This window comes from Strix aluco, chromosome 8, assembly GCF_031877795.1.
Source record: "Strix aluco isolate bStrAlu1 chromosome 8, bStrAlu1.hap1, whole genome shotgun sequence".
Taxonomy (NCBI): domain Eukaryota; kingdom Metazoa; phylum Chordata; class Aves; order Strigiformes; family Strigidae; genus Strix; species Strix aluco.
In genome coordinates, this window is record NC_133938.1 from 17909985 (window position 1) to 17928804 (window position 18820).

Sequence of the window (18820 nt, forward strand, 5' to 3'; positions counted from 1 at the left end):
AGTAAGATAAGGTTTGATGCACTCCACTCCTCATAGCATCTGCCTACTTGGCTGGGTGATATGCCTACATCTTGCCCTGGGTAATAGTATGTAAACACAGAAGACAAATTTTATCTAGAAAGTGTGCAGCAACTGCTAGCAGGGTTATGATTACATCACAGTAACCCACTCAAAAGTTGTAAGATTAGCTGTGTAATTAAAAGACTAATAAAGGGATAGTTTAAAAATATGCAAAATTTGCAAGTACCACAAGAGCTAAATAAACTTATATAGTCATTTTAGTTTTCTGTTTATGACACGTCATCATCTCATCCTCCTCACTATCAGTGGTACATCAGCAAGACTCTCAGAGAGCTCTCATGTTCTCTCTCAAGAGCCTTTTCTTACATGGAATTCTCTTCAAGAAATCTAAGTGAAAGGTGGGTAATTAACTTCCAAGAAATACTATGGAAGTGAATTTTCAAGAAAGGAAACAACATTCTCAAGCTAAACACATTAAAATTATCCACACCTTTGATTTTTTTCTTCTCCTGTTCGGCATTTGCTTAACACCAGCAAGTTGCTGGTCTAAGAAAGATTATTATATTAATTTCTTTATCTCAAAATTTAACCTGATCTAGACACATTGCTTTCTAAATCTATTGCAAGACTTAGTATTGGAAGCTCTTTAAAGCAAAGCTTTCTCCTATTCCCACAATGATTTGAGAAGCAAAACGGGAAGATGAAAAGTACTTCTTCATTAATATACAATTTTTTTCAACATCTCCAAGCTGAAATAAACAAAGAAGGCAAAAACGTATACATTCTCCCATCTCATTTTTCCCATGCCTCATAGCTCCAGAATTTCATAAGGTTTTCAGAGGATCCAACCTAGAAAGAGAACTATGGGAATGCAAGAGTAACACTGCTAGGTCTGGAAGTCAGGGAGAACAAATGGTTACATTATTAAAAATCTGTTGTGTTGTTTGGAGTTTTTTAAACTCATGTTGGGACTACATTTCTTTTACCTGATTTTCTTCATTCCCAAGGAAAATAAAGAAAATGCTACCCTAAAGTAGACTTGAACTGTGAATTTTAGCATTCCTACTTTGAGAGAGAGCAAGAGAAGGATTTCCCTTAACAGGTATCAATATTACTTGCAAAATTAAATAATCTTTACCCCGAAAAGGTCACTAATTCCTAGAGCTTGTTCTGTGCCTAAAAAGGTGGTGGACTGGCCTAGTATTGCTCTGCCCCCACTACTCACATACTAACACAGTGCATGTAGAATGGTATCTAATTTCTTCCCTCCCAAGAGTTTCATTTAGCCCATACCCAAGCACGTCTCTACATTGTTGTCCCTCTAGAATACATTACTAATTTAAACAAGCAAGATTAACCAGAAGCTTAAATAAAAGCTTACTTTTTCCTAGTAGAGTCTTGCCGGTAGTAAGTATAATAATATAATAATTAACACCTATCTGGTGTTCTTCACATGTCTTCAATTCTCTTTCTATATGCACCACCAAGTGAAGACAAGCTCTTCCTTAGGTAATACATAGGACTAGTTAGACCTATTCTAAAAAAACACCCTAGATTTTGTTTACAGTATCCTGGATATTTTTCTGAAGAGTTCTGTACTATGCTCAGGGGTTCACAAGGTGTGCTTTGCACCAACTGAAACACTGCAAGTCTCAGCTATTTACTTTTCCAGGTCTTTGGGACAAGACTTGTGTTATTATAACACAAGATGAAGAAAAGAAATAATTAAAGGCATTAGCCAATGGTACTGACATGTCTTTCTTCCAGTTTGCTTTTCTAGCATGTTATTTGAGTGTAGGGAATGAGCTAACAGAATAATGGCTGAAGAAATAGCATTCAGATATTTTAAGGCATGGGCTGAACTCAGGATTCCATATAATGCTAAGTTCTTGGACTTATGTACTTAACTGCCTTCTATTTTGGGACTCACTCGGAATGTTCTCTCTTGCTCAACAATTCACTGTCACAGTACTTAAATGTAGAGCTACAGTTGTCCAGCACTGCCTTGTGTTTTCCAGACTCTGGAGAAGAATAATTAAGTATCAGAGATCTAGGTTAAGCTAATGTTGTTTTTTCAAACCAGCTCCTCTTTTGATTCCTGTACCACTACACTTCTATCAAAGAATCTATGACTTTGTCCTTCCAAGTTGTGTAAATAACACTGGGAACACAAAATATTATAGGTTCTGTCTTGACAGGGTTAACAATATGTTTTAGGCTACACTCAACAGGCAGGCTAGGCTAAGCATGAACTTAAGTCAGCCGCCTGTTTCAGACAGAATCTCAAAGCTTCACTAACTTTGTTGACACCCACTCATATATCTATGAATATTCTTTGGGGCACAATCCGTGTTTCCCTCTGACCACATACTGCAAATCTTGTAAAATATACATGCTAGTACACTGACTCCTTTGCAATGGGAGCAGGCTAGTAGGTGAGCTGCAGTAATGGACCACACACACGATGACAAGTATATGAAGTCACTAAGTCACAGTCATCAAGTCAGTTCTGATTACTTCTATATATCCTTAAATATCTGTTCTCAAAAACAGTTCAAATGAATTTTAAATATAGTTTGGCATCATTCTATCATGCTCAGAATGAGAAATTATTGTCTTTCTTTGCCCCCCCCCACCTTCTTCTGCAATGTGCCCAAAGCTGCACCATGCTCCACAAGTAAAGCCAACTCATGACTTTGGACATGTGACTGCTAAACTAAAACTACTTCATACAACTGACAGCAAAGCTGTGCTAGCACAAATTTTACTGGACAACATGAAACTTTAGCTATGGGAAAAATTGAGCCATGAAGTCTCGTGAAGAATAACCCCCACAGAGCCTTTTTTACAATTGAATCATATGAATGATTTCTGAAATTCTCCTTCTTTATACCTAAGGTATGAGTTATGTATCTTGCGGCTCTTGAAGACATAAAGATGTTTACCTGATGCTCAGACAAGTGACCTACGTGCTCTGCCAAATTAGCATTCTTTGGGTACTTTAAAATGGCACAGTAGGGGGAAAAAAAAAAAAAAAAAATCACTCAAGAACCCAAACTGAATTTGAGGAATTTACATTCATCACTGAAGGTGTATGCTTCAAAAATTTTATCCAAGTGCTAAGCCAGTTCCTGATACAATTTAACACAATTTACAGTTTAGCCTCTGATGTTTTATATTCCTTTGTGATATGTAAGATGTTTTCCTTGCTGGTTGTTGTCATGTACCAATGCAGCAGCAGACAGTAATTAAAATCTTGCATTAAAACTCTGTTAACCCCAGATTTATGAACTTTTGATATTCTTTGTAAAATATGGACTGTTATACAACTGGCAGGTAAAATTTTCCTCCTCTTTACTTTCCCCTTTTCCTCCCAGCCTGTAATTGTCTGGCCACACAGAACAGAAATTAAGCCATTGGCTTCAAGTGGACTAAGTCTATATGTGAATTTGTGTATGTGAAAGATTATGAATCATATCAACAGTTACTTTGCTACAAATCAGTCAGAAAGTCTAATTTCTGTAAAGATGTGCATTGTTACTGTAGAACTATCTTAAAACTTATTTTATGTGAGATTAACTGTCTGCATATGTTAATAAATTTCTTCCGTACTGCATGACAGACAGTACTTGACTTGCCTGGTTTGTTTGGTGCTCAACAGTGGAAGTGTAAGAACACTTAAAATGTTACAAATTTGTTAGGAATAGTGGTGGTAACTTAATGTTTACTTCTTCCATTCCCTTTTTCCTCAAAAAAATCCCCAACCCAACCCTCCAAAATTTAACTTGCAGTTCTAGAGCAAACAGACTATTATTGGCCTGTAGCCATACAGAGATGCACTAGCATAAACAGAAGAAATGCTGATGCTTGGATGAAGATGAATCTATTAGAAATGCCTCAGTTTATACGAGTTTGACATGAACTGCACAGATTAAAAAAGTTTTAATTGCTTCCACACAGTGTTTTGCATGAGTTCCAATTAACCCAATGTAACATCCAATATTGAGGTGGAATGAGAATGCATGTGCGTATAGACTAGCCAACTGAAAGTACGTTTATGGACAGGTGAAAAAAAAACAACCGACACAGGCAGGAAACAGAATAAATGCTAGTGTCACATGCTGCCCAGAGGGAAGAGAAACCGTTTCCTCCCAGACCCTCAAACTGCCTTTGAAGCTCTCAGAAGCTTATTACTCTGCAGACTAACTGAACAGTGCCAACCCCCCCAGAACTCACCAAGCACCCCACGTACAGATGTTTAAGCCCTTTAAACTAATAAGAATGGTATTAACAGCCCCCACTCACCACAACCTCCTGGGCCACTGCTCCAGGTCCCCAGGGCGGCAGGTGGCTGCCCTCTCTCCGGGCGCTTGAGACAAGCATGACCTCTCCTTCCTGAGCTAGTTGCTTTTGCTAAAAAACGGCCAGAAGGTTCTACCTGTTTCCTAGGTCCGGCGGAGCCGAGCCCCAGCAACCCCCAACACCAGGGATGTGCCACACAGCCCACTCCCCCCGCCACCACAGGAGAAAAGGACAGGGCTCCAGCGCTGGAGCTTTACAGAAGGGGAAGCGCCGCCAAGGGGAGCGAGGCGAGGCGGGAGAGAGGCGGCGAGGGGTCTGAGGGGGCGCGAAGGGTCTGAGGGGGCGCGAGGGGGCTGAGGGGCGAGGCGCGCGCGCACCCTCCCTCCCGCCCAGCCCGCGCTCCGCGCCTCGCGCCGCTGTGCCCGCGGGGGGGCGGGGGCGGGCTGCCGGGCGCCTCAGGGGAGCCCGCGCTTCCTCCCCCACCAGCACACACGCTGTCACGTGCCCCGGGAGCCGCAAAGCAGCGACGCTTTTGCGACAGGGTGACAGCCAAATGGTGCGACATCCCCGGCGGCCGCAGGAGCAGCAGCCGCGGCGGCCGAGCGCTGCCAGGGCCGAGCGCCGCGCCTGGGCGGGGGAGCGCACCGCGGCCCGGCGGGGACAGCACCGCACCGCGCCCCAGCGCCCGGCGCGACCCCCATGAGAGAAGGGGGGGCGGTGGTGGCGGCCCCTCCCGCGTCCCCCTGCCTGCCCGAGCACGGAGCGCTCCCCCCGCCCCCGATGCGCCCTTAGTCCCGGCCCCGGACCCGCCTCCCTCGCTCCCCTCCCCGCCGGCGGCGGCGGCAGCAGCAGCAGCAGCGTCCAGGTGCGGACTTCAAACCCCAGCGCAATGGCGTCCAATGCGGCCGAGAGGGAGATCCTCTTCACCGAGCTCCAGGTAAGCGGCGACGGCGGCCCTCCGGGCGCCGCCGAGCCCCGCTCCGCTCCTTCGCGGGGAGGATGGAGAAGCCGCCGCCGCGCCCCGCCGCCCCCTGCCCGCCGCTCGGCGCGGGGCGCCCACCCCACCCTGCGGCCGGGCCGGGGAGGCGGCGGAAGCCCGTGCTCACCCCAGGCCTCTTCCCGCTGCTCTCCCCCGGGAGCGGAGGCGCCGCCGCCCGGTCACGGCCCCACCCCACTGCCGGCCACGACCCGCTTTTGTCTGCTGTCGGCTCCCTCTTTCCCCGCGCCGAGCGGCCGCGTCCCTCCGGCAGGGCCTGCCCCGGGCCGCGCCCCCCGCCCCGGCCGCGGCCCCGCTGGCTGGGGAGCGCCCTCCGCCAGCGCGGAAGCTGCGCGCTCCCGCCGGAGCGGCGGCCGGTAGCTCTCGTCCCCCGCCCCGGGCACGGCGCTCGTCAGGGCCCGGCCGGAGGGGCTCCCAGTAGCCCCCGCCTCCCCCCCTCCCCGCGTCAGGGTCAAGCAAAGAGCTTTTGCCCTCTCCATTGCACCGCGCAGGAGTTGGAGCGGCTTCCTTTACGTAGGCCTTGGACTCAGAGCTTGTGAAGAGGAGAAAATGGTGCGACCAAACGTTATGTGTCATACGGCAAGGGTTCTTGTCACTGAAAAAAAAAAAAAAAAAAATACTACCCCCAACAGTGTAAAAGGGCCTGAAGACTCAAGGGTTGGTTGTTTCTATCCCTGTAGTTTGACCACTTTCCGTTGCCTGTGCAACTGTTACTCTTCTGTGTGTCAGCTGCAGGGTTGGATGCAAGTTCGGGAGCTTCACTTTTGTGCTCTTATCTTTAAACGTCAGCTCAACTTGCTAGCTCTTCCGCTTCCTTGTCCAGAAGAAAGCTTGCTTTTTAAATTATTTTCTTTTAATATACACCACTAAATCTATGCAAGTTGCTATGGTTAACCAGGCAAAGAATGTGTCTCTGAATTTATTAGTTGGACAATTAGCCAAAGCAAGAAGTCCATAAATGGAAAGCATTGAATTTGATGCTCGAATAGAAATTAGAATGGCATGCTTGAAAAAGGAGAAATTTTGTTTCCTAAACACTGTTAAATTCTCCTGTAATTTTAAATGTTAGCAATGTGCTCACTCAAGTAACGAAGGAAAAGAGATGTAGCAGTCTACTTAATATTGCAGCGCATGAGATGGCTGAAGGCTAAGAATCCATGTAAAATTCTGAACTTTAATCAGTGGCTCATAAGTGTCTAGGAAGAATCGCTATGTTAATACAAACTTGATACAATGATATATAAGCTGGTAAACCTGTTTGAAGTGGTGAGCTGTGTGAATAAGTAACTATGGTAGTATTACAGGTAAGCTAAATGGAAGCAAAATTTCTGTAGAAGTACTGAGAGTGGGGTTCAGATTAATTTAAAAAGAAATGAGTGGTGTTTTTGTTTGGGGGGACTCTTTGTTGGGGGTGAGAAGGATTGGTTGCTTTTGGGTTTTTTTCTTGGAAGATGAGACTGACAGTGATGCTAATTTTAAAAAGTTACTAAAAAAACCCAAAAAACAAACCAGGATGGATTAGATCCTTTAGTTATGCTATCTCTTCCATTAACTTTTGGATCAGTAAATACAGTTCTTCGGGCAAGACAGAAAGGTTACAAACTTAATGTGGAAATCCCAGTAGGGTTTAAGCTTCATAAACAGCTAACTTTTAGGTATTTTTAAGAGGAACTTCCATATTAGGAAAAACTACTGTAATGGTGGTGTTTTGTTTGCAGTGGCGTATATTAACTGTGGAATGTGTAATTTTTCTTTGGAGTTCTTCAAAACAAATTACTCTTCATATACCTGTGCGTAAAAGCTGGTTTAGTGGCATGTTCCCAAAGTAAAGGGAACTACAGTGAAGTGTGAGATACGCCATTTCACTCATGTTTCTTCAGGAGGAAACTTCCTCAATCTAAAGAGCTCTAACTTAAAAAGTGCTTATATGTAAAATGGGCTTTTACTTGCATATTGCAATCTTGCGCAGAAAGATGAGGAAGTTGTAGAATGCATGGCTACAGTAAAGGTTGAAAGCATTGCGTAGTTGGGTGGATCTAGATCTGAACGATGTGTGGTTTAGATGTTTTGCTGATACTCGTGAAAACCTTCTGAAAACAATCTAAACCCAGTGTTAATCCCAAGCTTGATCCTGATATGGAATCTGAAGTGAGTATCGGTCGGTGATCAATATAACACCTTGTTTATTGATATTGTATGTTCTGCACTTGGTTATGATAGCCCTTTGTGCTCTGTTGTGCTGTAAGTAGTTAGCTGTTAGGTTTGGATGAAGTTAATAAAAGTGGATCAGTAGTCATGAATCAATTGAAGTCTCCTGATATAAAGATTGGCAAACTTTCACAGCTACTAACAGGATGTGAAGTGGGTTCTGAGAAAATATGAAAAACATAAGGGCAAAATAACTAACTGCTAAGAAGAAAGTGGTAAAACATAGATGCGGTATATGTACTTGTTTCAAAGTGTACTGGGTTTAATTAAACAGGCCTCGAATAGGCCTTAGATCACACTTTTCACAGTGACGGTTTCATGTGTTAAAAAAATGACTCCATATTTGATAGAGCAGTTTCTTAAAAACCTCTGCTAGCAAATATCCACTAGACCATCCATCCTGCTTTTTCTGCAAAATGTTTTCTCCATTCTTCTATATCTTACTTTAAACATTTCACAAACAGTTAATAGGATGTGGAAAGTATATATTGCTTCTAAGCAAGTTTTCACATAAATTTGTTTAAAGTGAAAAATGCAACACTTATTCCCCAGTGGTTAGCAAATGCATAGTACAAAATAAACTTGGCAGTAAACAAATCCTCTTTTTAGTTTGTTCTGTTTAGTAGCCTCACCAGCAAAATTACCTGATTACCAGACTTTGAAAGATTACATAAAGCTAGCTTACCTTTTTACCTGATTTTATCTCCAGTATAGGTTCTTTTGTAGATGGGGGAAGGAGCTTGGATAAGAACCAGTATTGCTGATGTTGCCTTCCCTTCCAAAATTCTGCTGTCCTTTTCTGGGTTTGCATCCTTTTAGAACTTTGTCCAGTAGGTAAACTAGCTTCTCTAGTGCTTGCTTCAGTTTAATTGCACAGCCTTTAACTATTTGCTTCCTGGTGGAAGTGGCAACTCTGTTTCCTCATAAAATTAAACTTTAATTTATGATGCTGTAGGCTGTTAAATAAGGCATCCATGAAATAAAAACTTCATAGTTTTATAAGAAAAAAGGTCTTTTTTGTTTTAATCATTATTAAAAAAAATAATTTTTTGTGAGGTACTGTGTATTTCCAAAGATGTGTGCTTTCTTGACAGTGATGATAGATCACAGCATAGTAAGTTGGTATGGCTGGAGTAACAAATTATTACTTAGAGTATTTAAATGAACCTATTGTATATGCAAAGTGATTGCACTTTTGTACTTCTAGGTGTTCCCTATCACTTCTTTTCTAGACAGTAATGTAAATGTTTTAAACTGTAGATTTTTTTCCTTGTTAATGTTACAGATTTTTATTTTAAGAAAACTTTTGGTTCACTCACAAATGTGCTTCCAAAACAATACCTTTTTAATGCCAGAAAAAAATAGTATATTACATGGGTTTATTTGCTAAAATGAAATTGCTTGGTCAAGATAGAGAACTTGGGCTACGCCCTAAAGTAAATAAGCATGTAACAAACCCTCATTTGCTTCAAATGGAAGTGTTAAAGGCTCTGCTTGGAATTAATTTTTTTTTTAAACTCAGCCATAATAAGTATTTCTAAAATTACAAAACATTGGCAAAAATGTCTTTATTTCTGTATTGGTCAGAATAAAGGGATTTTTTTAAAGGATATTTGTTTTAATGGAAGCCCTAGTCGTCTAACTTCCTAAGATGCTATACTCAGGGATCTCGAAACATAAATTTCATGACAGAATTGTGTTTAAAGGCCATTGGCAACTTTTTTTTTTTAAGTAGTGATGAACAGTACCACAACTGAAATATGTGTAAATTATGCTTACACGATGGCAGATCCGGTATAGTTTTTAATTTGTTTTAGTTTTCCAATTCGTATCTGGGACAACAATATTCATAAAATTAATATAATTCAAAATGTTCACTGTTAGTCTGAGTGATATAAATTGGACAGTCGAGACTTAGATTACACAACTATGTTTTGTGTATAAATGTATATCAAATTAGGCACTTGTACCTCTCCATGTTGAGTTAAACTACTAGATGGGACCCTGAAGACCTGCATTTCATTCCTGGCTGCTCTGATCTCATCTAGGTGACATTAGGCAGATGACTTTGCTTACTCATGTCTCAATTTCCTCATCTTTAGAATAGAGGTAATGATGCTTGCTTTTTTTTAGAGATAAAAAGTACTGAGTATTTATTATTAGCTGTGGTCAGGTGCCTAAGGACACCTTAAAAAGGTACAAGTAACCTAATTAATCTGTTTTGAACAGACATTGTAATTAGGCTCAACACTCAGCAGTAAGACTGCCTTCAAATACTGTTCAGCTAGGACAGATCAGCCTCAAATAATTTTGAATTACTCAAGTGAAAATATCCTGAACTAGTCTACTGCAGACATGAAAATGTGTGTACAGCTGCTTGGGACTTCTCAGGTCCCTACAAACACTTCCAGAACTGGTGAATTTAGGGAAGCACTTCAGTTTTTTTCCATTTGTGGATATATATTACTCTTTAAACAGTACTCTGTTCAAAACTTGTATTAGTAAAATATACATCCTGTTCTCAGTGGAACATAAACAGTCCTTAAAATACCTTTAGGTAGGTGCATGGGTGGGGGTTTTGGTTTTGTTTTGGTTTGGGGTTTTTTCCATCTTCTGAATTCTGTCAGTCTGCCTGTTAAATAGGAACTTGTAGATGATGTAGACTTGTATACATTTGACTGAATTTTCTTTATCAGAGCAGATGTCTTTCTAAGACCCAGATCTGTTATTCTAACTCAAGATAAATTATTAGTGATGGCTAGTCGAAAAGTATATTTAGTTACCTTATGTGTAATAGGTCTGCTGGAACAGTTTTATACATTGTGAATGCTCATTCATTACAATGTAGCCTAGAATCTGTAGTAGTATAACTAGATAAACACGTCCTTTACATTGGGAAACAGTGGTTTAAGGGCTTAATGATGGGATTAAGAATCTCTTCGTCAATGTCTCAGTGCTTTGCTGAATTAGAGACTAAGACATTACATGGCCCCTACTTAGATTCAGGGTAACAAAGCCTCATGGTGTGTTATATGCAGTGTGAGGCTCTCAGTCTGCTTTTTGGTTTTGCTTTTTCTAGAAATCACTTGTACGACTGGTACAAATTGGTTGATGATAGGCTTTTTGTTTGTTTTGTTTTCTCTACGTGGATCCAGTAAGTGAATGGGTTCAGGAATAGACTGAGATGAAACATCTCATGAGCTATTGCTCTGTAGCATGGGCAAGGCCTTTGTATGGTACTTTGAAGCTTTAATTATTAATGCTCGATCTGCAATTCCTGGCACAAGCAAAATAGCTTCTTTGCTGGTGTTGGGGGGGTGGGGTGGGTGTTTTGTTTTTAAAGAAGTGATATTTATGTTGTAGGATCTGATCCATGACTTCTGTTACTTTGAGATACAATTCAGAAGTACTACATTGAAACAGAAACTAGTAGTGCCGTTAACAAAATGCTTTGGGCCTGTCCTTACAGAAACATTATATCTGATTAGTTTGTTTATTTGAACTGCAGCAATATAATTATGTCACATTGACACAAGTCCATGCCATTTTTGTTACTGTCATTTTACAGTTAGTGATTATTTACTGTTTGACAGCTCACCAGTGAATTGGACTACTTGCATGGTAGTCTGGGCATGCATCCTGTGGAGCAAAGTTCTGCTCTGTGGGTTTTCTCATGAAGCTTTGTGAGGTGCTTTCCTGAACCTTCAGGAATTCTGTGACTGTGTGTCAAACTAATGCAGTTTTGTGGCATCCATTAACATTGCTGGTGCAACTTCTGGCAGCTGTTGAGGAGGATATGGCTGAGTTCTGCCATGAGCAGACACTAATATGAACAGGATAGTGGTGTGCAGTTGCAGGTTTATGTTCAGCTAAATGGACCAGCTTTGCTGGGAATTCTGCTGTTGTACTGTGGGTAATAGAAGAGGCTGAAATCAAGCTATTCAGGCTAACACATTTAACTTTACAAACAGGGTGAGTTGAGAGAGTTCTCGTAATCAGTTTCTATGGCTGTTGTGGGACCACCAACTGTGGGTAGTGGTGATCTGATTGTTTTTTAAGAGTAGGCCACACCTATTTTTCTTGATATTAGGTATAGATGCAGTTTCTTATACAGGGTATCAACATTATGCCCACTTTGTTGTAGTTCCTGTTTGCTGTGACAGCGTTGTACAGAGCACTTCTGGAGTGGATGCACCTTGATGGCAAAACTATGCTCTCATCAGTGTAATTTGTCACTTCTGCTGGGCAACCAGGGAAAAAACAGGAATGTTAGCAGAAGTGTATTTTGCTAGGACAGCTGCATCTATACTGAAGGTCTCTGTTACTTTATTATAGATGTATATACATAGCTATCAGGTACCAAATAAGAAATGATCGATGGGGAAGGACCGGCTAGGAGCGGTTAATATATGCAGATTTTTCCTGTTTTCTTTTTGTGCCATAAAGGTTGATATATTGCAGGACCCAGGGAGGGTTTGCTCTGTCCCATTATGCAAATCAAGGAAACTGGCTTATGTTGGTAAAAACCTTAATGTGGACATGACTAAATTAGTTAGCTGCTTCTGTCTACAATTCCTGTGGATTTTTTTTTTTTTTTTAAGCCTTATTTTCTTCACTGGAGATGTATTGGTTTTTAAATGACAGAGAATTTTTGACTTGTTCTCTAAATAAATACAGATCAGAGAGCTTGAATCAAAAGCCTGTCATATTTGTTTTGTATCTGTAGTGTTATGTATGGTAGTCCAGTGCAGAAGCAAACTGTTTTTTCTGCTGAGGTTTTTCAAACATCCGCTATCCTGCAACATGGTAGCAGGGCTCATATATTTTAACTTTCCATTAAACACAAGATGATGTTAACCTGAAAATGAAAGTAGCAGAACGAGTGCTATTTCTATTGAGAAGAACCAGGGGGACAGCTTTCCACTAACTTTCCACAGTTGTTATTAGAGGGTCACAAAGTACAATAGGCAGCAGATCTATAGCCAGGAGAAGGCATAATTAAGTCTGCAATACCAAGGTGCTAATAGATTGTATCAAAGTTCTGAGATAAATCACATGAATAATGTGAGGCTCTGTCTGTTAGTGTAATAGAAACACTTGCAAGCAGATCAGGTCGGAAAGGAGAACTTCTCATGTGGATTACTATAGCAGTAGTAGTTTTCTGAATTAGTGCTGGGTCTTAAACCCAGAGAATATTGCTCAACTCTTGGAATATAAGGGCTGATAGATCTTTTTTGTTACCTTGTAAAAGTTAATACTCAAAGCAGTTAATGAAATTGTACATGATAGTGATCTTTATGAAATTTAAAAATACATGTACGTGAACTTCATAAGTACATATGTAACATCCTTCTGTGTACTCATGTTTATTAGATTATTGAAATAAATAGGTTATTAAAAGGAATAAGAGCTAATAGTAAGTGTAATTGTTATTTACCTGATTTAGAAATAGTATTTGCAAGTAATTGTGCATAGCTGTTCTGAAATTATTTTTCTATCTATCTGTATGCATATATATAAATTTTTTCATATATAAACTTCATGTAACTGTTGAGGATAAATTGAGAGTTGATGATTAAAAGAAGCAGAAAAAAAGTCCTTTTTTTTTTTTTAAAGTTCCAAACACAAACTGGCTAATTAAACAGGAAATAATATTAATGATATGGTTTAGTCTATCACTGATGCTATAGTTTGCTTATGAACTTAGGAACTTTAACATATGTATTTTTGAAAACTGTCAAAAGGTATATTCACTTCATTTTTTTGTTACAGATCACTATGACACAAGACAGGTCTGTGATGTAAATGTAGGATGGAAAAGTTCAAGTTGGTTAATAGACCACACCGTGTGCTGGAACTGGAAGCTTTGCCCGTACAGACTTGAGGCTGTTCAAAGAAAGTGTCAGACTTTGTCAGCTGGTACTGCTGCTGAAAAGGAGCGTGTGCCATGTTGTGTTGCTTTAGGTTTGCACAGACAGCTATATGGTGAACAGATTTTGTTGTTAGTTTTGTTTTGGTGGTTGGTTTTTTTTTTTCTGCCCTAAATCAGTTTTCAGCCAGATCAGATTCACAGTCCAGTTCACTGTGTGGCCACGTAAAGGTTTGTACTGGCGTATAACAGCAAATGGTCTGGGGCAGGAACAAACTGTTAAGGGAGGATAGGACTGCTGGTTCTTTAGGGCGTGGGGTTTTTTTGCTTGCAATGCTGGTTTATGCAGTAAAATATTTATAAGATTACAGGCTGAGATTTACTCTCATGTATGTGGCTTGAGCTAGGGATTGTGAAGAGTCCAGTTCTGCTGCAGATGAATGTATAGATAACTAACAGTCCATGCACTGTCTATGGCAATGCTTTTCTAGCTTTGCATTCTTCAGGTGGAAGGTCTTACAATATGCTGCATGTGACAGTAAAAACGTGTTTGTCTGAAAATGCATGGATGGAAGATTTAGTTTCATTTAGTTTGATGTCGAAGGTTGAGAATAGTGTTAAGGTTTTGTAGCAGTACACTAGGAGAATGTGGGGATATGACCACAATTTTATTTGCTAAATTTCAGAAGTTGCTGTTAAACCTTTTACACACTCAAGGCAAGGAGTAGTTTTGAAAAATCTTGAGTCTTTTTGTTATTTCTCTAACTTAAGTAAAAGAAAAGTTTACAATTGAAACAGATGGGATCAAATTTTGGAGTAAAGACTTACTGTGCAAATAATACTGTAAATTACTGTCCATAAAGATAATGAAGAGTGTGAGGTATTACAGTTTGGTATGAATACGTTTGTCAGTTATTGAACAGTTCAGTAGCTGCAAGCCATTTGAACATTTAGTAGGAAAAACTCCAAATGGCGAGTTGAACGTTTGCAATAACCAAATGCAGCTTAATGGTCCCATGAGCATCAATTAAAGTACCACTTAGAGGACTTTGAACTACTGTGTACAAGTAGTGTGTGCTTCAGAGATCTAGCCAAATTTGGGGGGAATAAAGGCCTGAAAGTATGGTGCAGAAATAAAGAATATGAAGTTACAAAGTGATTACATGTTTTCAAAGTTCTCATGGTGTTGAATTCCTTTTCAGAATTATCAATTCTTTCTCCTCCTTGTACAGATTGGCAAATTCTGAGTGTGTTACCTTCATAACAGCTATGCCACTAGAATCTGGGACTTTTTTTTTAAAAAAAAAAAAAAAAAAGTGCTGTTGGGGGGAAGGATTATCTTTAGAATAAACAAGGAGAGTGGTTTTGGTGATTCCAGATGTTCCAAAGCTCTCTGCTAACAACTGGCTTATTTATGTAATGTGGGCATGAAACTTTATGCCAGTCCTTAGATAAATGGGAAAAACTTGCTTAGTTCTGTTCTGCATACCATTCTTATTTCTCTTCCCCAGGAAGAGGAACATAACCCCTTTTATGATAGATTTTTTTAAGACTTAAACTGTTTACATCACTTAGGTTATTAGATATAAGATTGAATTTGCTCTTTTATCATTGTGATGCATATTATCTTATCACTTCAATTTTTAAGTAACATAAGTCCAGAAGCCTCTAAAACTATTGTTGAGAATTTAGGAGGAATGCAAATTTACTGTGTGGCCTGTTGGTTTTTACAAGCATAATATGTAAAACCATCCACTGCTTTTCTACTTCATGTGTTTATTTATTCGGGAAGACTTTGCAAAACAATTAAGTGGAGTGTGTTTTAAGAGGATGTTCTCTCTATAGACAGATCTGCATATGACATGACTAGATTATTTCTTCCCTAATTCTCAAGTTGCGTAGGCTAAAATTATAAGACAAATGATGACAAGGAAGTGTCAGCTTTTCTTAAAACTAAAAGACAAAAGTACATTATTAACCTCTGAAGTTGTAAGCATGTATGCTGCTGACAACCTATCCGGAGCACATGGGGAACTACATTTGCATAATGGGGTGGGGAGCCAGAATACAGTAAATTAGATTCTAGCAAAAGATTATAGAAGACAGTCAGACTGAAGGCAGGGTTTCAAAGACTTGTGTTGAAAAGTACCAAAATAAGCATACTACAGAGCTACACAACATTTTAAAATCAGCAAGGCCTTTTTGTAGGACATGTTCTAAACTTAGAGGCAGCAGTAGAAAAGTAAAAGTACTGTAAATCGTACATGCCTGACTACTAGTGTAGCATTCTTGAACTGCTGCCCATTTAGGACTCTGCAATCTCCTTTAATGGAAGCATGTTTTCTTCAATATTTGAATTTGTTTGTTGTTTATTTATAAGCTCATATGAAGCTGGTGTTTTAGGCTGAGAATGACTAGATGTTAAAAGTTATCATTTGCAAATTATAATATCTGTATAATTAGAGATCCTTGGGAAGATTATTTAAATTTTGATCTTGAAACTTAACCCATTATTTAATGATTTTTCTTCAAGTTGCTAGGATTTGAGTCTTTGGTCTCTCATCTCCTGAAGAGATGGAAACATGACGCTTTGAAATCTAAAACAGATAGTGCTTTAACATTAGATCAAAATAATTTATTTCAGAGGTTTTTTAATTGTTGTTCTCTACTTCTTTATTCATATCATTTAGTCGTGAGTCAAACTAAATATTTGTCTGTTGGAGAAAAATTTAATCAGTTTTAACTATTCATCTTTATCAAGTTGATTCAAATTTGAACCTCATCACACAGGCCACTTCACAAAGTAATATCTAAATCTGACTTTTTTCCTTTTCATTTTGTATGTGCATTTTCAAATAAAATTAGTATCTATGGCAAGGTGCATGGCATTCAGCAGCAGCTAATTTTTGTTTTGGGGGTCAAGCTCCTTTCTTGAATTCTGTCTTTTGTTGTAACATAGTGCAAAATGCAGAAACTTTTTACAACTGTTAATTTAAATGCTTTAGAAACTGGGGTTCACCTGTATCAGGAATCTGTATAAGAGAATTAGTGAATACATTCTCAAGCTTTAATGGAACTAATTCTAACAGACTTTTAAAAAAAACCAACAAAGCCATTAGAAGTTTACCTGCAGGAGGAAAAGGAACATCAGTCTGCTGTAGAGTAGTATTCAGTATCATTGTCTGTTTTCCATGTTAGCATCCAGCATAATATTAAAGTGTTATTTTTTGAAGTGTTTCTTTTTGATGGGAATAACTCAGTGACACAGTCAGGGCAGCAGCTGCCATGCACGTGGGAATTGGTTTCTTTAACTCCAATTTGAATCTTGAACCAGATGACCTTGGGTATGGAAGAAAGGCAAGGGAGATGCAAGTGGTCTCCCATTTTTGTAACTCGTTCATTTCTATAATATACAATACTGTTTTATGGACTCAAAAGTAACATTTCATTTCTGTAGCATTTATCTGACTTCCCATCTGTTGCATTTACTTGAATTAATTTAAGGTTTATATAGTACTTCAAGAAAACAGATTTTTAAAACTTACCTACAGGCATCCATATTCTGAATTTATTCACATGCATTTTCTAAACTATGCAGTTGAGCTATTTTCTTCTTGATTTCCATCTAGCATATAATATTTTCTGCAGATTTCCTTCACTAATTTTTGTCTTGGACTTTACTAACCATATATATTGAAAATGTCTGAGGTTTCTAATTACTTGTATTAATTTTTCCACTGTTACAAAATGAGCTGTCTACTGTTCTGAACTATTTAAGTGTTTCTTTATTGCAATGAATATACTTGAAGCTTAGTACATAGTCAAGTATGTCTACTGGGAATTCCTGCAAATCTGAATTACAGCAGCAATGACTGGGAATGATCAGAGATGCCACTTCCTCCCTCAGAGTTAGCAAACAGAGAAGGGAAGGGCTGGCTGTTGTTCTGACATCTTCAGAAAATGGGGAGAACCTGTGTCTAGGCAGAAGCATTGACTGTACCCCAGAATGTTTATAATAATGCCAGTTCATTGCATTCTGGCTAGGTAAAACAGTAGGAAGGGTGTGAAAAAGAAACCAGTAGTGCTTAGAGAAGTCAGTGTACAGTTGAGAGGATTCTAGCCTGAGTTAACTATAGTATCTTATTTTGGAAGACGGTGTAGACAGATTGAGACTGTAATTTTGTGTAGTTTAATTTCTTTTTCTATTATAGAGACTGACTTTTATTTTTCTCCTGTGACTCTTGACATCTTTAATAGAATACTTGAGAGAACCTTAAAAAACACACCCACACCATCCCCCTTTTCAAATACATCTAGGAAATAGCCATGACCTCCTAAAATTTAAGTTTCTGTCAGAATATGCTAGTCTCTTTGATCAAGTAGAAGAAGTTTGCCTGCTGGTATTTTTCAGTCAAAAGTTAAGTTTGTATATTTTTGCCTCCTAAAGATGACATGCTTTAGATTAGATAGCTCATTATAGAGGAACACATAGTAGATACTCTTGGGAATGCAACAGGTTAAACTTCAACCATAAATAGCTTCTGACTGCAGTAATTTCTTTCTTTAGCTTAAAGGACTTCTTCATGAAGGTTTTGCTGAATGTCATATCTAGAGTATTTTTTCTAGCTCTTGGTTATTAATAAAGCAGAATATTCTACTTCTGTTTAACATAATTTTCATGCTACAGTTTTGATTACTAACAAAAGGTTCTTCTCAGCCTGCTAACTAAAATGCTTCTGAACTGGAATGATGTGGAAAACTTTTAGCCTTGAAGAAGAATGTCTTGAAAGTTCTGAGAATATCAAAATCAGTTACACTGGAATATTGGCAACAAATAATTTCTAGAATGTTTTTTAAAATTGTAAGTGTGTGTATGTGAAAACTGCTGTGTATATATGCCCTGTAAAATAGGGTGAGGCTTTTAACATTTAAAAAATGGATTGATTTGGGATAAACAGAGGTTAATACCACGTTCAAGATTCCATTCACATGATTGGTGCTGGAAAACTCATAGAATGCATGTGTAATCTTACCCACTCTGAGAAAGGAAGGGCATTGAAATCCCTAACAAGTATGCCTCATTGTGGGCTTTCTGAGTACTCAGCAGTATAAAAAGCAAAATACCATTCCCTTAGTTTAACATAGTTGTAAGGTGAGAACTTTTTGCCATTCTTATGTAAACTTGGGTTTATAGCATATCCTTTAAGATTTACTTTTATAGGCACACCTATACATGATGCATTGAAAAGCTGTTTTATGCTGCTTTATTTCTGTTACGTTACAGGTCTCATTGGTGCATTGGTTATTTGGAAACTGATGCTTCCCATTTTCAATTTAGCTGATAATGAAACTGTGCCAGTAACCAGAGCTAGATGGAAGAGAGTCCTACACAAGTATATATGCAAAACAGAAAACAGCTTACT

The 18820-nt window shown here is 39.2% G+C and overlaps 1 protein-coding gene and 1 long non-coding RNA gene across 4 annotated transcripts in view; one reads left to right on the top strand and one right to left on the bottom strand.

The window, feature by feature from the left end:
- Positions 1-4494, bottom strand: part of LOC141926837 (uncharacterized) — a 38801-nt gene extending 34307 nt beyond the window's left edge. The window contains exon 1 of the long non-coding RNA XR_012624219.1: positions 4327-4494. This is a non-coding gene — a long non-coding RNA (uncharacterized LOC141926837). The remainder of the gene's footprint in view (positions 1-4326) is intronic.
- Positions 4495-4902: 408 nt separating this feature from the next.
- Positions 4903-18820, top strand: part of PKN2 (protein kinase N2) — a 58060-nt gene continuing 44142 nt past the window's right edge. For all 3 annotated transcript variants that reach the window (XR_012624141.1, XM_074832431.1, XM_074832432.1), the window contains exon 1: positions 4903-5260. Coding sequence is in view for 2 of the 3 variants with exons in the window: in XM_074832431.1 (XP_074688532.1) it covers positions 5213-5260 (48 nt within the window). In the remaining variant the exon portion in view is untranslated. The remainder of the gene's footprint in view (positions 5261-18820) is intronic.